The 17066-nt window shown below is 44.3% G+C and overlaps 1 protein-coding gene across 4 annotated transcripts; it reads left to right on the top strand.

The window, feature by feature from the left end:
* The first annotated feature begins 10997 nt into the window (after nt 1–10997).
* LOC120373587 (C2 calcium-dependent domain-containing protein 4C-like) lies at nt 10998–16414 on the top strand. Of its 4 annotated transcripts, none has more exons than XM_039492221.1 (2): nt 10998–11081; nt 14984–16414. In XM_039492221.1, the coding sequence occupies exon 2, from the start codon at nt 15038–15040 to the stop codon at nt 16337–16339; it is 1302 nt and encodes a 433-aa protein (XP_039348155.1). In that variant the 5' UTR covers nt 10998–11081; nt 14984–15037; the 3' UTR covers nt 16340–16414. The 4 variants fall into 4 exon arrangements, with proteins under 4 accessions (XP_039348155.1, XP_039348154.1, XP_039348157.1 ...); XM_039492220.1 differs by having other exon boundaries at nt 11017–11096; XM_039492223.1 differs by lacking the exon at nt 10998–11081 and adding an exon at nt 13918–14003.
* The last annotated feature ends 652 nt before the right edge of the window (nt 16415–17066 follow it).

Below are 17066 nucleotides of genomic sequence, written 5' to 3'. Positions count from 1 at the left end.
CTCACTCTCGGCTTCCAGCTCCCCAGCCGTTGCCTTTTGGGTGAAGACCTGTGTCTCTCTTCCTTCTGGCTGGGATAATCCAGGTTGCACGGTTCCCTGCCTTAACTGTGTATTTCTCAGCACAGACAAATTGCCCATGGATACCTGCTTGCTTTCTCTTCAGAGACTGATAACAGAATGACTGTCAACAGTTATAGGTTGCATTGCCTAGACAAGCCTATTCTTAAGGTAACAAGCATGGCAGAGAAAACATCTTTAAACAATAAAAGAACCTACACACATGCTAATAAATTTACCAGATTTATCCCTGTCCCTCACATGGATTCTGGCAGGCCCAGTCCTTCCAAATCTACCCTAAAGACTGGAGCCCTTTGTGGACCGGGGTCCCGTCTGTTTGCTGGATCTAGAAGAAGGCCATGAGCTGGTTTTAAACCGGGCTATGTATCCAAAAACCCTTTCTTTGGTTGTCAGTCCCTGGAGAATTTAGTTGAAACTAGTATATGCACACACCTTTCCAGGGGGCCGGCATCTCTGGAGATGCTACAATCTGGGTAAATTTGCCTAATCACGCTCTGCTGTTCTTCTGTTTACCCTTCTCTTGGAAATACAAACAATTCCACAATACACACTTGCATTTTTAATACAATGATTTTAAAACTAATTGAATCAGGTTTAATTTAATTTGATAAAGTTCATTCAGGATATTTCAGACAATTGTCAGTCTGTCACAAGGCATACCTCTCTTCTTTTTTTAATAAATAAAGACACTTACAACTCAAGCAACCGAACAACAAAGATTAGTCTGGACCCAGGACATTATAGAGAGCCCAATGGTATCCGTGTCTGTAGTTCCAAATCCGAAAATGTCTCAGGCTGTGGGAAAGTCTGTGGCTTTTGGTCTGCCATGTTTGTGAACCTAGCCTGAGTGTCCATTTTCTATTGGCATTTAGGATGGTTCCAGCGTTCACTGGGAACATTTCACACAGCTTTACTTGGTACATAACAATCTTTAGTTTCATTGGCAGAAGACTTATGGCAAGGTCTCATATTCTGGTGCAATAATGAGCACATTATTCCATTATACATTATTGAGTTTTTCACAGATGGCTCTGGGTTCCCTGAATGAAATTCACAAGGACAGTTTATATCTGTAAAGCCCTTTGTGGGTTGGGTCCTGTATATTCCAGAGACCACCTCTCTCTTTCTATCCGAACCTGAGATCAGCTGATATGCTAGACCTGAGAACTGCAGGATTTATATGTCTGATAGCAGGGCATACTCAATGGAGGACTCATGACTGGAATTTGCTTGCGCCATTGTTCTGGCAGAGCCTGGATTTGTAGATATTCAAGGTATTCAAATCTACTTACCCTTAAAACTATTCCCCAGTCTTTCGTGGGCTGCAGAGGCTTTCATTTTAACTGTTGACATTATATTAAATTAGATGTGTGATTGTAAATCTTTCCTAATGAGTGAGTTAACAGTCTAATTTTTCATTCAGGTAACTTCCCTTTGGGTATTCAGTAAATGTGATTAAAATTGGCAGTCTGCTCTTTTTCTTTATTTCAGCCTTCTTCTCTTGGTAGACATTATTATATGTCTGGAGGGCCTTGTTTCACTGGGTGACTTCCATACCAAGGCATTTGTTTCCCATGTAAAAATGGTATCTGGACAAAACATTTTTGATAAACATCTAGAATCATAACTGTCAGCAACTGAAATATGCAGGCCTTGGGGTTTGTTTTGTTTTTGATTTTCATGTATCTTTTATGAAATCGATACTAAGGTTTCTCAACATGTGTTAGTGATAACGTAATTATACAGCCTAAATGGACAGAAAAGCAAGCGTTAGCTTAATTAGGAATTTATCACATTCGCTGACAGCTGTCTAAATGTACACATGTGCATGTTGGAAGAGGGAGTTCTGTGACTCTGGAGCAATGGACAAACAATTCCCCACTTGATGCTGCTTAAGATAAAAAAGACCAGTGATTTTTAGAAAAGACATTTCTGATTGCTGGTGCTTCACTAAACATAGAAAATATAATAAAGGCTTGATTCTTATTGACATCAAGGCCACACTACAGTGCCCTCCACTTTACATGTGTTTTCATCTCCTTTAAGGCTCCTTTACTTCGCTAGATAAGTGTAAAGTGGCCTTAGTGTAAATTAGAATCTGGCCCTAATACTGCAGCTCATATGGTGATGACAATGAGGCATAAAAGGTCTTAAATCTCTTTAAAAAAATGAGGAGTACTTGTGCCACAAGTACTCCTCGTTCTTTTTGCTGATACAGACTAACACGGCTACCACTCTTAAATCTCCTTATAATCCAAGGGTAATTTTTTGGGGAGCTCATTAAGGAACAGCTCCTATCCCATGTGAGTTCCCCTTAAAAATGTCTAACACCACATAGCTGCTTGCAACAGATCAGCCACGTCAAAATGAGCTGTGTACATTACAAGCTTGATCCAAAGCCTATGGAAGTAAATAGAGTCTTTACGCTGGCTTTCATGGGCTTTGGATTAGCCCCTTTGCCAGATGCTGGTTTGAAAAGTCTTTGAATTGGGGAGAACCCAGGCAGTATGGAAAAGCTCTTATTTCAGGGAAAGTGATCTTTTTTTTTGGATCAGAGCCAAATTTTGAAGATTTTTGATATTCAAGACAAAACTTTTTTTTTTTTTACCAGCTAAAATGCCAGACTTTGAGTACAGACTGACTTCTCCATGAGTAACATCCGAGATCGTTTGGCAGAGGACAAAGAACTCCATCGGAAGCAGCTGGCGAGCAAGAAGCTGGAACTTGCTTTACAGGGTCCTAAACTCTGCAGGGTATTTAGATACATTGAGAAGCTACAACATAAAATACAAAAATATTCAGATGTATTTCAAAGTTTAAAATAAACATTAAAGAGTTTCTGCCTGAGCTGTGTACATTTTAAAGCTATAAAGAAATAAGATCTAGTTGACGCCTCTCAAAAAACCCAATCTACTGAAGCCAGTGCACATTTTCTTATTGATGTCAATGCGAGGAGGATTAGGACCAATGTAATCAGTCTCCATTTTACATGGCAAATGTCAGCATGAGCATATTTGTATAAGAAACAGCATTTCTACATGGCTTCTTATTAAAGAACCTCGAGGTGCATTACAAACATTAAGCCTCATCAATTCCCTTCCAGAGAGGTAAATTTTACAGGTGGGAAAATTGAGGCCTGGGGAATGTCAGAGGGAGGACTGGGTTCTTTCAGAGGAAATTGGTCCAGCCCACCTGTGCCTCATTAACAGCCTCACAATGGGGCCTGGTAGAGGGTGGTTGGTCTCTGTGAAGAGCTGATCCCTATAAACCGAGAGAGGAAACAATGGCAGTGACTGCAGAAGAGCTGTAGTGAGCAGGGTACTCCGGCAGGAGACCAGTGATAGGGACAAATTCAGGTCCACTCCCCCCAGCAGGACCCTGTTCTGGTTCCAGCTTGTCTCTTCCTGCAGGGACCTGGGTCTCCCTCGGGTGGGAAGTCTTTGCTTTCTCTTATCTGCACAGTGAATGAGCTGGTGCTGCCAGGAGTTGAATTCTCGGTGGACTCTCCTGCATGCTGCCAAACAGGAACTGACTCCCCATGCACCAGGCTGCAACACCATTTGGTGCACCCGCCCCTCCATTTGGATGAAGAAGTAGCTGGGCCAAATTTGAGTGTTGTTGTGACCCCTTATGCCAGGTCGCAATGTCACTCTCTGAAATTTGACCTGGCTGCCCCTTCATCTGTGTGAAGATTTAGTGATCTAGTATGGGATCACTGCTTAAAAGTGGTTGAGGTGTGGCCCTCCACCCCTGCCCCCAGCTGGCACTACTGTTGGAGACCCTTAACTGGGAGAAGAAGTGAGGCCTAGAAAACAGAGCCAGAAGGTTGAGGGCCAACAAGACCAGACTCAAAGAAAGATGTTCCAGCTGGGAAGCTCTGGGAGTGTCTTACTAAAAGCAGGAATTGAAGCAAACTTTGCAGACTTCCTTTTGGGACATGGAGTTTTGTTCTGAACTTGGATGTTAGCTTTTTTGGCAGCTGCTGCGCAGTGAGCGAATGTTTTCAGAGAAACTTCAAGATCTCTTTATTGAGTGGTAACAGATACTTTAGACCCCCATCACTTTGTATGTATAGTTGAGATTTATTCTCAGGCACATCCACCACTTTGTACTGCTTGGGCAGTTCAGAATGATCAGCTTTGGGCTCTAACTGGCCAGCAGAGAATTACTAACTAAATATGGGTGCCTTTCTCAAAGCCACCACTAATTCAGTGTGCTAAGGTTTTGGCTAGTAAAGTCTTTTTTTAAAAATTCTGATACCACAATTGGCTCGCTGCTGTCCCATCATTAATAATCAAACCACAGGGGTTATTTCTTTTTTATTATAGATTTTGTGGGAATTAAATTATATACATATTATTGGCAAAAAGCTTAGTGCACTCAACCATTTTTGCCACTGTAACAATGGCATACTTAAGGCTCATCCACATGGAGCAACAATGCACATAACAGGTGCACTAACACTGCGTATTAATTGGTCTGAATAGACCCTGCCAGAAGGTACCATTGTGATCATCTAATCTGACCCTCTGTATAACACGGGCCATAAAACTTCTAGGAAAATAATTTCAAGAGCATATCCTTTAGAAAAACATCCAATCTTAATTTTAAAATTGCCAGTGATTGAGAATCCACCACAACCCTTGATAAATTGTTCCAATGGTTAATGACCTTTACTCTTAAAAACTTACACCTTATTTCCAGTCTGAATTTATCTAGCTTCACCTTCCAGCCATTGGATCATGTTACACCTTCCTCAGCTAGATTGAAGAGCCCATTATTAAATATTTGTCCCCATGTAGGTACTTATAGATAAAGTCACCCCTTAACCATCTCTTTGTTAAGCTAAATAGACTGCGCTCCTTAAGTCTATCACTATAAGGCTATGTGTACACTACTGCAGGAAGTTCACCTACGCTACACAACTCCAGCGATGTGAATAATGTAGCTGGAGTCAACGTACCTTAGGTCGAGTTACCGTAGGGCCTATGCTGTGGGGGGTCGATGGGAGAAACTCTCTCATCAACTTACCTTACTCTTCTCATTGGGGTAGAGTACAGGGGTCGACTGGAGAGCACTAGACCCGCTAAATCGACTGCCGGGGGAGCAATCGCAGAGGGTTGATCCCGGCTGTACAGTAGATGTAGCCTAAGGCATATTTTCTGAATCTTTAATTCTTCTCATGGCTCTTCTCTGATCCCTCTCTAATCTATCAACATCCTTCTTGAATTGTGGACACCAAAACTGGACACACAATTCTAGCAGTGCCAAAATACAGGGGTAAAACAACCTTTCTACTACTCAAGATTCTCCTTTTTATGCATCTAAGAATCACATTAGCTCTTTTGGCCACAGTGTCCCTTGAACCAACCAGTACCCTGGATAAAGACATTGTCTACACCCAGTTTTGGTACCAGTGTAACTATTTTGGTTGGGGTATGATTTCTTTTTTAACCATAATAGTTTTACTAGTACAACCTCTGGCGTGGATGCAGTTATATTAGGTGGTTTATACTGGCATAGTTTATTCCCCCTCCCTTACAGGAACAAGCAATACCCATTTAAGCAAGTATACCCCAATATAACTGAATCCAAATGGGGGGGGGTTGTACCACTTTAACTTTACTGAAATATTTAAAGCCGTACAACTTTTGTGATAGAGAAGCTCAAAGTACGTTTTACAGGAGACATGAAGTTGCTTGCATAGCAAAAGTCAAATCTTAAAAGATAAACCAGTTCAGCTGCACAAGAATGGAAAATGTTCATATCTGAAAATCCAGCAGGACCCAAAAAAGTACACAAATCAACCAGCTAGTTTTTGGAAAAATGGAAAAATACAAAAATACAGTGGGGGGAGGGATAGCTCAGTGGTTTGAGCATTGGCCTGCTAAACCCAGGGTTGTGAGTTCAATCCTTGAGGAGGCCACTTAGGGATCTGGAGCAAAAATTGGTCCTGCTAGTGAAGGCAGGGGGCTGGACTTGATGACCTTTCAAGGTCCCTTCCAGTTCTAGGAGATTGGTATATCTCCTTTTATTACAATTAATTTTATTTTGAAAATATTAAGACAATGCCTATATGTTTTAATATCCAGCCTGTAATAGTATTAATATGCTTTAAATATATTGTGTCTCATATTTAACTTTTAATCGAAATACTTTATGTATCGGGGGAGTCATTCTTTTTACAAGTAGTTGTATAAAAAATGTAATTTAGATAATATTTTACCTCAAGGTGGAAAGGGATGAGCAACATGGAACAGATGTGATAATTTGTGATGATCTTCAAACAGTTGCCAATAGGTGGTGCCCTTTGTCAATTTATGGTAATGGATTCAGTATAACTTTAGGTATCCTTTACCAGGACATTTCAGTGAGAAGTTGAAAATGAGACTGAGCTAGATGCTTTTAATGTGAGATAACAAGGGCTAAATGAAGAAATAAAATGAATATAGTATTGGCAACAAGCACGAAAAGTCAAGTCTAAACATCATGGTTTCTTGATGGAGGACTGCATAGGATTTGCACGTAGGGTGACCAGACAGCAAATGTGAAAAATCGGGACAGGGGATGGGGTGTAATAGGATCCTATATAAGAAAAAGACCCAAAAATTGGGACTGTCCCTATAAAATCGGGACATCTGGTCACCCTATTTGCACGTTAAGCACCAGATCCTGCAAAGAGATGTGCACAGGCACTGCCATCAGTGGGGATAATTGTCTGCAGAGGTCCACCTGCATCTGTTTGCAGAATAAGGTGCATTTTATTTATCTGTGATGACAAATTGGAATTAAGAGTTTTTAAAATGACAGTTTTGAAAGGTTACTAAGAATGGTACTTAGACAAAACAGTAGAGAAATATGCATAAGGGTGTTGATTATCAGGAGCACAAGCCCTGAAGAGAGGCTTTTCCAAAGAAAAGCAGGAACGGGGAGAATGTCTGAGCATGTGGAAGAGATAGCACTCTATGCAGAGGGAGCAGAAACACGGTTTGTGGGGGAGCTTCAGCTACTGCAGCCCAGTTCGTCCCTCAGCCAGTGCAGACTGGCACAGTGACAGAGGGGGGAGGCTTTATATCTTCCTATGCTGGGGCTGGGACCCAGAGTAGGTGAGAACAGCCTGAGAGCTAGTCTAACTTGTACAATCCCAGTGGCATAGATCAGGAGTTCTCAACCTTTTTCTTTCTGAGCCCCCTCACAACATACTATAAAAACTCCACAGCTCACCTGTGCCACAGCAACTGTTTTTCTGCATATAAAAGCCAGGGCTGCCATTAGGGGGTAGCAAGCAGGGCAATTGCCTGGGGCCCCACACCCGAGGGTTCCCCGCAAAGTTACGTTGCTCAGGCTTCATTTTCAGCTGCGGGTGGCAGGGCTCGGAGCCCCAGGCTTCAGCCCCAGGCAGTGGGGCTTCAGCTTTCTGCCCTGGGCCCCAGCAAGTCTAATGCTGGCCCTGCTTGGCGGACCCCCTCAAACTGCTCAAGGCCCCCCAGTGGGCCCCAAACCCCTGGTTGAGAACCACTGCCATAGACCCTATTGCTGGGGCACAGTATAATCTTGGCCACTCCTCCTCTGACTCCAGCAGACTCCCTCCCTGGTCTGGCCAGCTCTGTACCTTCCATCAACCTGCCCCAAAATGCTTCTGTGGTGGTGGTACAGAACTGGCTTAGGGGGGTAGCTGAACCTGCTGACTTCACAGTGGGGATCCTTTGCAGTTTCTCCGGCACAAGCATTTGCAGACAGTGGTACAAGGGAACAGGATATGTCTAAGTAAGAACTATCCATTGATAATGAATCAGACTCCCAGAGAGTGGACACAAGATTAGCCAACATATATTACCATCATTTAGGGCAGGGCTCAGCAACGTGTCCGTACATGGACACAAGTGTCCTTGGTAAAAATGTTGAGGTCCATGGGGGCGCTCACCTCGGGCAGCTCCCTGCAAGCGACTCCCCATTCCTGCTGTTGCTGGCAGAGGCACGGCCAGGCACCAGGTGGCTCTGCAGGCACACTGCCTCCATCCCTCCTCCTTGAGCGTTGACTCCATGGCTCCCAGCCCATTGGTTGGGAACCGTAGCCAATGGGAGCTGCTGGGGGTGGCACCTGTGGACCTGCCTGTCCACGCCTCCGCTTAAGAGCTGGTGGGGGGGACATGCCACTGCTTCTGGGAGCTGCTGGAGGTAAGCGCTGCACGAAGCCTGCAACCCCCCCCCCGCCCCAGCCCCCTGCCCCAGACCTGATCCCCCTCCCACCCTCTGAACCCCTTAGTCCCAGCACAGAGCACCCTCCTACACCCCAAACTCCTCATCCCCAGACCCACCCCAGAGCCTGCACCCACAGCTGGAGCCTTCACTCGCCCCCACACCCCAATCCCCAGCCCCAGCCCCGAGCCCCCTCCCACACCCTGAAGCCCTCATTTCTGGCCCCATCCCAGAACCCGCACCCCCAGCCCAGAGCCCATGGCCCTCCCACACCCCAACCCCCTGCCTCAGCCCAGAGGCCCCCCGCCCCCGCCAATGTCCAGTAATTTTGTCCAGTGTCTGTCGTACAACATGGTGGTTCTGACCCCTGATTTAGGGCCTGATGCTCTCCTCCAGTAAGGTGGGCATGGAGAAGCCAGCTAGGGTGAGTGTAGGGGAGAGGAGCAATGACACCCAAGGCCACAGAAACCCTATGTGGTTTGGGCGTGCAGGAACAAGTCATATTCTGCTTCAAGCAACTTTCACTCCCTCAGAACCTTGCAGCAGTTTGCTCTACATGGCTTCAGGGGAAGGCAGCCAGTGGCTGAACCAGCTGCCAAGAGGAGAGGCCTTTATGTCATTATGGGTGGGCAAACCCTCCCTTCTGAGGCTTAAAGATCCTTGGGGTTGGGAGCAGAGTGCACCATTGATCCCAGGACATCTCAGGTTTGGAGGTCTGCACCCCTTCTGTGGTCTCTCCCTTTGATTGGGCCGTTAGGAGGAAACACTGGAAGTTCAACCTGATGGAGTTTCCTATGCCTTCTGGTTCCCCCTCTTTCCTTCAGAGGTTAAAATAAGTCATTAAGTCTTAGATGACCCCATAATGACACCAAAGATTAGCATTGTTGGAGTTCAACTCAAAGCTTCTTTAGCATAGGACCTGATTCATTCTACAGTTCAGAGCTGAAATGAACTATTAGAACCACAGACTGGAAAACTGGCCCAAGAACTGGAGAATTCACTTCCATTAGCTTCTTAAACTCAATGATCATCACAAGCCTGCATTCGTTTTGTGATTAAAGGAACTGAATTGCCCCACGATGATCAGTCAGGCTACGAGTCAATCATGGAGGTCACGGATTCCATGATTTTATGAGACCTCCATCACTTCCTGAAAATTCCAATAATTCAGCCTCGGGTGTGGGGATTAAGGCATCAGCCTCATGGCACCAGGGCTCAGGCTTCTATAAATCTGTGATTTATTGTTTATTGGCCATGTCCTCTCCGTGACTTTTAATAAAAATACCCACACCAAAATCACAGCCTTAATGATCAGCTACTGAACCACTGAAATTCATAGTGCTGCCCATAGAGGGTGGTGAGCTGAGCTGAATTTCTCGTTGAAGAAGAAATGACTGCAGTCATGTTCTTGTGTGAAAAGGGTTATTAAATCTGAGGTTAGTTACAAGCTTGTGTGTCAGAGAGACAGAGTACACTGAATACCAGGACAGGAGTGACATATTTTTTGTCATTGAAAATAACAAGCCCAAAATAGGACACGAGTATTCAAGCTAGAACAAATTTTGGTTTTCATTATAGAACTTGTACAATCTGTTTCCTAAGTCATTCATACAGCAGCTAGCTGATAATGGAGCATTGCCAATCGTCACTGTATTTCATCAGCATCCATCAGCCTAAAGGATCCATCCATTGGTTACTTGGTATAAGAGGAATAAAGCTCTTGTGTTATATCACTGTCACAAATTAAATGTCCTCCTGCTTTAAAAGCAGTTTATCATAGGAACATTTTTAGCTGCAGGAGGCCTCCCTGGCACTGCCTTTTAATTGTGCTCTGTGATTAATCAAGGAAAATAGAAATTGATTTAAAGAGAGGGAGCTAACAGCTAACCATACATTTGAGTGCTTATTTCCATGTGAGATATACAGACACTTAAGCACATGCTTAACTTTATACACAAGGATTTCTGTTAACTGTTTTCAAGATTGGAGCCTTGTGTATAAAGTTAAGCATGTGCTTAAGTGTCTGTATATCTCACATGGAAATAAGCACTCAAATGCTTAATAAGCACTCAAATGCTGCTGCTGCTGCTTAACACTGGATAACTTTGTACATATTTTGGCCTTTGGCAATAATCTGGGGCCCCTGAAGGTTATTGGGTGGGGGGATAAATGTCCCCTTTGCTCCCCACCCTGTAGTACTGGGCCTGCTGCTCACACAGTGAAAATGTCTCTCCCTGTGCAGGGGATGATATTCATGTTATAAAGGGAACTGCCCGTGACTTCTGAAGATTCCCAGGGGAAGTGTTCTCAATCATGTCAAGAGACAACGCACATTTAAAACAAAAAAGTCAGATTGGAAGATGTCACTGAAAAACTCATCTCTTTTCTTAGGTTACTCAGCCACAGTGGAGAGCATCTAGATCAAGAGATAAAGTTCTCCCCCACCCCTTGAAGGAAAACACCCAAAGTAACAAAACTGAAAAACAAACATAGCTTTATTTCTAACTGTAATTAAAGAGCAGCTGTGGGGTCATTGTTTCTCATCTATGCTTAGTCTATGATACTAATCTAACCTCTCAGCTGTACAATCTTAACTAAATTCTTCCCCATACCTAGCTAAAGAAAACAAACTTGTGTGAATAGTCCAGCAGAGTATCCTAAGCAGCTCTGAATTCTTAAAGTAGTTTACAGGCTTTGAGCAAATCTGCCCCACCTGTGTCGGTTGTGTTTCTTTATAAGTGGAAGAGTCAAGCTACCCCTTTTTCTAAGGGTCTGTATTTGATTTCAGCTTTCTCAAGTAGCAGGTCAGTTTCAAGTGGGTGAGTTTGCTAAAAGAAAAGTAATTGATTTTTCAGAAAGTTTTGGCATGTTTTGCAGATTTATCGTCCTATTTCTCTTTCCACAGGGGTATCCCAATTAAAATGGGTACAATCTCATTCTTTTGGCACACCCACCAATCTGAAGGAACTTTATCTTACATTAGTTCTTAACAGTTAACTAGCACCCACCAGTGTCCTAGGGACTTGGCCCTTTTTTATTCTGGCCAAGGGGAAACAAGAAGTAAAAAAAATTAAAGAACTAAAGAGAGGTGGGTTCTCCCCCCACCCCTTTTTAGACCAGGAAAAGAAAGTGTTCTTTTGTCCCAGGAAACAGGCAACCTAAACTTTATCCTCTTTGTCCTGGAGCTGAGACAAAGGGGTGCTCCCAACTTGTGGTGTTCCCTTTTCAGGGATTCTAAAATGAATGTCCATAAGCCAAGAGATGTCAAGGACATGCCTTACTCAATCTTTCTATGGATGTTTGCATTAGCCCCTCCTCCCCCACTCAACCACAAATAACTGAAATCCTGTGCTCAACCAGGCCTCATTTTCCTCTTGCTTTCTCTGTGGTAATTCCTGTATAACTCCATTTAAGAAACAAAGGTAAACTAGTGTAAAAACAGACATAAGTGGTGGAGCATCACACTCAGTATTTGTGTGTTTTGGGGCTGAATCTCTCATTAGATTGAAAATATTTTTTCCCCACGGGCACTGATTTGACTTGTTTCTCTAAGCATGTCAAGCTCTAATGAAGATACCAGGAATTAGATTCACTTATTTCACTTATGGAAGTTTGGAGCCAAAATACTTTTGTGGATCTGGGCCTAAGTGAACAGGAAGCTTGTTTGTCAGAGGATAAAACAAAATTTGAGACAAACTACTTTCTTGTATCCCTCTAATTGGTGGCTTACAGATTCAATTAAATATTTGGCTAGTTTCTTGGCAACCTCCCCAGCTCACATTGTCTTTCATCACAAGAGAGATTACTATCGGAAATATTGCAGGAATTCATGTAGCCATAGTTCCACATAACTCAATACAGTGTCTGAAAAGGGTCATCTGTCCTGAAGCTTTAAGGGTCACAGAAGGTGTCTTGCTTAAAGATCACTAGCAAAGTAGAATGAATTGGCTTGATCTTTTGCTGTTTTATGATGTGTTTAAAAATCATGAGAACTTCCTCCCCCTCCCTCCCTTCCAACTTATTTTCCCTTAGCTGTATCAGGAACGTCCAGTGTTGTCTTCCGGAATGAAAGTGTGCTAAGGGCTTTTGCAGCCTCCACTTCTTTAGTTCTGGGCTGCTGAATCCTTTGGGGAAAAAAAAAAAGGGTAGATTAAGAGAAAAGGTTGGCATTAGCTATTATGGAAGTAGAGAAAGAACTGACAGGGATTTGAAGGGGATTTCATATTTAAACAGTCCCCTTGTGTGAGCAAGAGTCAGGCTAGCTGTAACCCTAATAATGTGAGCTTTGTAGAAATGAGGCTTGTGTGAGGCAAGTAGGAAAGAACTGTATGACAAGTTGTTGTGACCTTGTGTTAGATAAGTATGGAATGTAGACTATAGTCTAAGTTGTTGAGGACAATAAGATATCAGGAGGACATGCATATAAACAAAATGCAGCTGTCATCCATTATTGTATGTAACAAAAGGTATCAATGCTTGCTGTAATTGTTTACCTGTAGAGCGACCTGTTCTGCTCTCTCCCTCCATGCAATTGCTAGAGATAATAAAGTATCTGACTTGCTGCACCCAACCTGAGAGTGAGAACTCTGTTCTTCTCTGACACTATCCCCAGAGTCCTCCCAGCAAAGGCCCAGGTGAGCTGCTTGCACCTGAATTAAGCTGACTGAGGCTCATCCTAGCAGGGATTTAAGCAGTGAACTCTACTAGCTAGCCAAAGGTAAAAGGGGTTAACCTGGATCTGTACTTGAAGAGAATTTGAGGCTAGGTCAGGGTTAGCCAATGCGGTGTCTGTCCCTGGTCTAATTCTTTCTCTTTTCCTAAACTGCACAAACCCAGAGTCTGAATAAAACTTGCTTCCTCTCAGATTTCACTTGCTTTGTATCCCTGCACCTGTATTCACTTGCACCCATAGTACAGACCTGATACCAACACTTTTTGATTACATCTTCCTCCAGAATACACACTCATCTGTGTTTCTCCGTAGATAAAGATATGAGGGGTAGTGGTAATATATAACTATATGCATTGACTTACACAGAAATGCAAGGGTTAACCATCTGAAGTTACTCTAAATTATCACTGTGTCCAGGAAATACAAATCCATGTTCTCTGCTGCTCAAATCCAGGAAAGGTGCCAAAATTTCTAGATAAACAGAAGCATGGAGGTGACTTGTTACTGTTTGTTTTTGGATATTTTATTTTGAAACAGCTTATGGTGTAAATAGACATTACAATAAAACAAGAGGTAATTGGAGCAGGGGGATAATGGGGAGGGATATAGGCTTATGCATCTTATGGATTCAGCTGCAAAATGCAGTGGTTCTGAGCATTTAGGTGAATTCAAACTCCCTTCACTGTGAAATAGTATGAATGGACCCAGTGCCGGCTCCAGCGTTTTTGCAGCCCCGAGCAGCAGGGCGGGGAAAGCTGCGATCGGCGGCACTTCGGCGGCAGCTGTATCGCCGTCGCTTCATTCTTCGGTGGCAGGTCCTTCCCTCCGAGAGGGATTGAGGGACCCACTGCTGAATTGCCGCCGAAGATCTGGACGTGCCTCCCCTTCCTGTTGGCCGCCCCAAGCACCTGCTTGCTGTGCTGGTGACGGGAGCCAGCCCTGAATGGACCCAACCCAGGACAATGGTTCCGTGATGCCCGGGAGAAGGGAATCTACTGGGATTGGCACAGCTTGATGCACTAAAATGTGATGAAAGTTCAGCTCTTGCCAGCTGGTAAGAACTATCTCACACAAAGCTTTCTTCCCCTGTGGCACAACGAGCCACATCACTGAAGCCAATGGAAGTTTTTACCCCAGGGATGAATTTGGCTCCTTCTGCTGTATGCACAGACCTCTTGCATCATGCATTAGGTCTGTGTACTTGGTGCAGAGAGTATCTGGTTCCTGAGTGAATCTGAAGGGGTGTGTGTGTGTGTGTGTGTGTGTGTGTGTGTGTACACACCAGTTTCTCCACCAGCCCTGGCAATCTGGGGGGTGAGCAGTGTAGGATGTCTCCTTCCTTTTCTTTGATCCAGGTACACCCGCCCCCAGTAGCAGCAGCTGTTAGCACTTGAGAAACAGGGAAAACAAGCCAGAGGACAGCATGAGCTTTGCTGGGAGCTCAGCTTGGACTGCGTGGAGCCTCTTAGCAGCTTGGAAATTCGTCAAAGGGAGGAGCTGGTTGCATCTCCCCTTTCCACGCCCCCACCCCCCTTCAGTGTATGATTGGGCATGAGGCTGCCTGGCTTGCTTATAAAAGCAGAGCCTGGCTCTTTTTCTACCCACTATTGAAGTGAGCTCTCCAGAGCAGCAGGAAGAAGGGGCTGTGCTAAACTGAGACTGATGAATGGGCTTTTACTGAATTGTCTGAAATAACAAGTGGCTTAAACGTGCAAAGGTATGGGTGAGCTTGACTTATGGAGAAGCCTTATGGAATTTAATGGAGAGAAATTTCTGTAGAGCATGGATATAAATCTTAGTTAAATGCTATCAGTTCTTAGATTAACTTCTTTAGGACACTGTTTAAATTCTGTAGTAACCTGTTAGTTTTATCCTTTGCCATAAGAGGCTGGGGAGGGGACAGATGTTGCTATGATAGGTGAACTTGATCTTATCCCACTAGGTTGTTAGTGGTGCAGCAGGATAGAAAGGGACTCAACATGGACGCAGGGCTTTGCTTAGAAGATGTTTATGTGCTTCTGCTTCTGTTTGCAGGCAAACTTGAGCTCTGCTGCAGGGACCTTTCCCTCTCTGTATCCAGCTGTAGTGATGTGGTTCCTGGAGAAGATGAAAGCATCACCTGGAAACAGCAACTCACTGAGTCCTTCCTTCCTGGGGCTGCAGCCTGGTCAAATGGTGCCAGAGAAAGCCCGGGTAGGGGCAGCTACTTTTCCCAACATTTTAACCCCAGACAGGATCCCAGAGTTCTGCATCCCACCCAGACTGACCATTTCCTCTCCGCACGACCGCTGCCTGGCAGAGCCCAGTCTACATCTTCCTGGCACGGCAGATTGTGGCCCCAGCCCATTCTTGCCACATCTCATCCAGATAGAAAGCGCTGAGGAGGTTTCAGCCCTGGAGGAGGACTGCTCCAACTCAGACCCACAGTCACAGGCAGCTCTGTCCCTGCCCCACTTCCCCAAAGCCCAGACCTCCTATGGCTTCTGCACCTTGCGGGAGAGTCCCCACACCAGGAGGAAAGAGTCCATCTTCCACAATGACCCATGCAGCAGCTCTCTATCCAGCTTGATGCTGCCTCGATCCAGATCCAATACCTACAGTGGCAGAGGGGCAGCTTCCAGCCCCATTGCCATTAGCTCTGCCTCTGCCAGAGTGCCTTGTAAGCATCCACTCCTGCACAGGCAAGGCGCTGGGGACAGTGATACTACCTCTTCGACTGACTCGTCTCCTTTCAGCTCCCCACTGCTGAGTAGATCTCCTCCCAGATCCTGCTCATTGTTCAAAGCTCGGAGCCAAGAGGGGCTGCTTGGCAGGGCACTGAGAGCAAGGAACAAATCCAGCATGGTAAGGAACAACTCCTTATCAACAGATGAGAGCAGCTCCAATGATAACAGCCCCAATGCCACCAGGAGGTCTTCAGAGGGGCTAGTTGAGTCCTTCCGTATGCGGAGCTTTAACCTGTCACATTCTGCTATTTTCCCACTGGACCTTACCTGTGGCCGCGAGAGGCTTGTTGGGGAGAGCACAGTGCTACTGGACAGAGGAGGATTGTTGAGACTGTCAGCTGAGTATTGTTCAGACAACAGAAGGCTGAGACTCCGTCTGATCAGTGCAGAGGGTTTATATGATGCATCTGTGGAGCCTAAAAGTATAAACTGCTGCATCACCTTCTCCCTTGTGCCAGGGAAAATTCAGAAGCAGAGAAGCACTGTTATAAAAAGAAGCAGAAACCCCATCTTTAATGAGGATTTTTTCTTTGATGGTATTGCAGAAGATGATCTGTATAGCTTTTCAGTGAGGATGAAAGCTACAAATAAAGAGTGTAGCTTGAAAAGAGACAGTGTGTTAGGTGAAAGTGAACTGAGTTTAGTGAATCTTTTAGCCATCTAAAATGCCAGACAAGCAAGCAGATATTTATTTTTTGTATTTTTAAAGTGTTTTTTAAATAAATGATTATTTAACAAATCCCTTTTTAAAAGCCTTCATTTGGTTTTGTCTGGTAAGTCACCTGCTCTTCCACTGACAACAATGTTAATTTTAAGTTGATCATTTGTAGAGCAAAACCTTAGGTTTGTGTGGTAATAATAATTTCTACGGCTGCATGGAATACTATTACTGGCTTATGGAGATAAAAACATTTTGCAAAGATTTCCTGCTAAAGAAGGAGAGTATTGTTTTTAAAACCAAAGTTAGATGTGAAATGTCTAGCGCAAAGATGTCCTGATCTGGGCTGGGGCTTACAAACGCTACAGTAAAACAAATAAAAACAGAACACTGCTTTTGACAGGTAATAACAGTTACACTCTTCTAATCTAGAAGGAAAACGCTGCCAGTTAGCTTGTGCTGGGGGCCCTTGACATGACATGCTGGTTTTGAAACCAATTCTACTCTATGGGGCCAGATGGTTCCTTATTCAGGAATGGGAGGGAAAGAGTAAAGCACAAAGCAGAGGCTAGGAACTGAACATTTTAAACTTGAGAGAATTCCCTCTTATTCACCTTATCGAGGGTAATAAGTTTAGCTCCTTTTGGAGCAGGCAGGGCTAAGGGCCACCAGACCTTCAGTGGGGGAAGTCATTCAGATCTTTGGGGAAAGGGGCTTCAACAAAGACCCAAGA

The sequence above is a fragment of the Mauremys reevesii genome, linkage group 10 (genome assembly GCF_016161935.1).
Source record: "Mauremys reevesii isolate NIE-2019 linkage group 10, ASM1616193v1, whole genome shotgun sequence".
NCBI classification, from domain to species: Eukaryota; Metazoa; Chordata; order Testudines; family Geoemydidae; genus Mauremys; species Mauremys reevesii.
The sequence above is the reverse complement of the archived record's forward strand: the minus strand, read 5'-3'. Positions and strand labels throughout refer to the sequence as shown.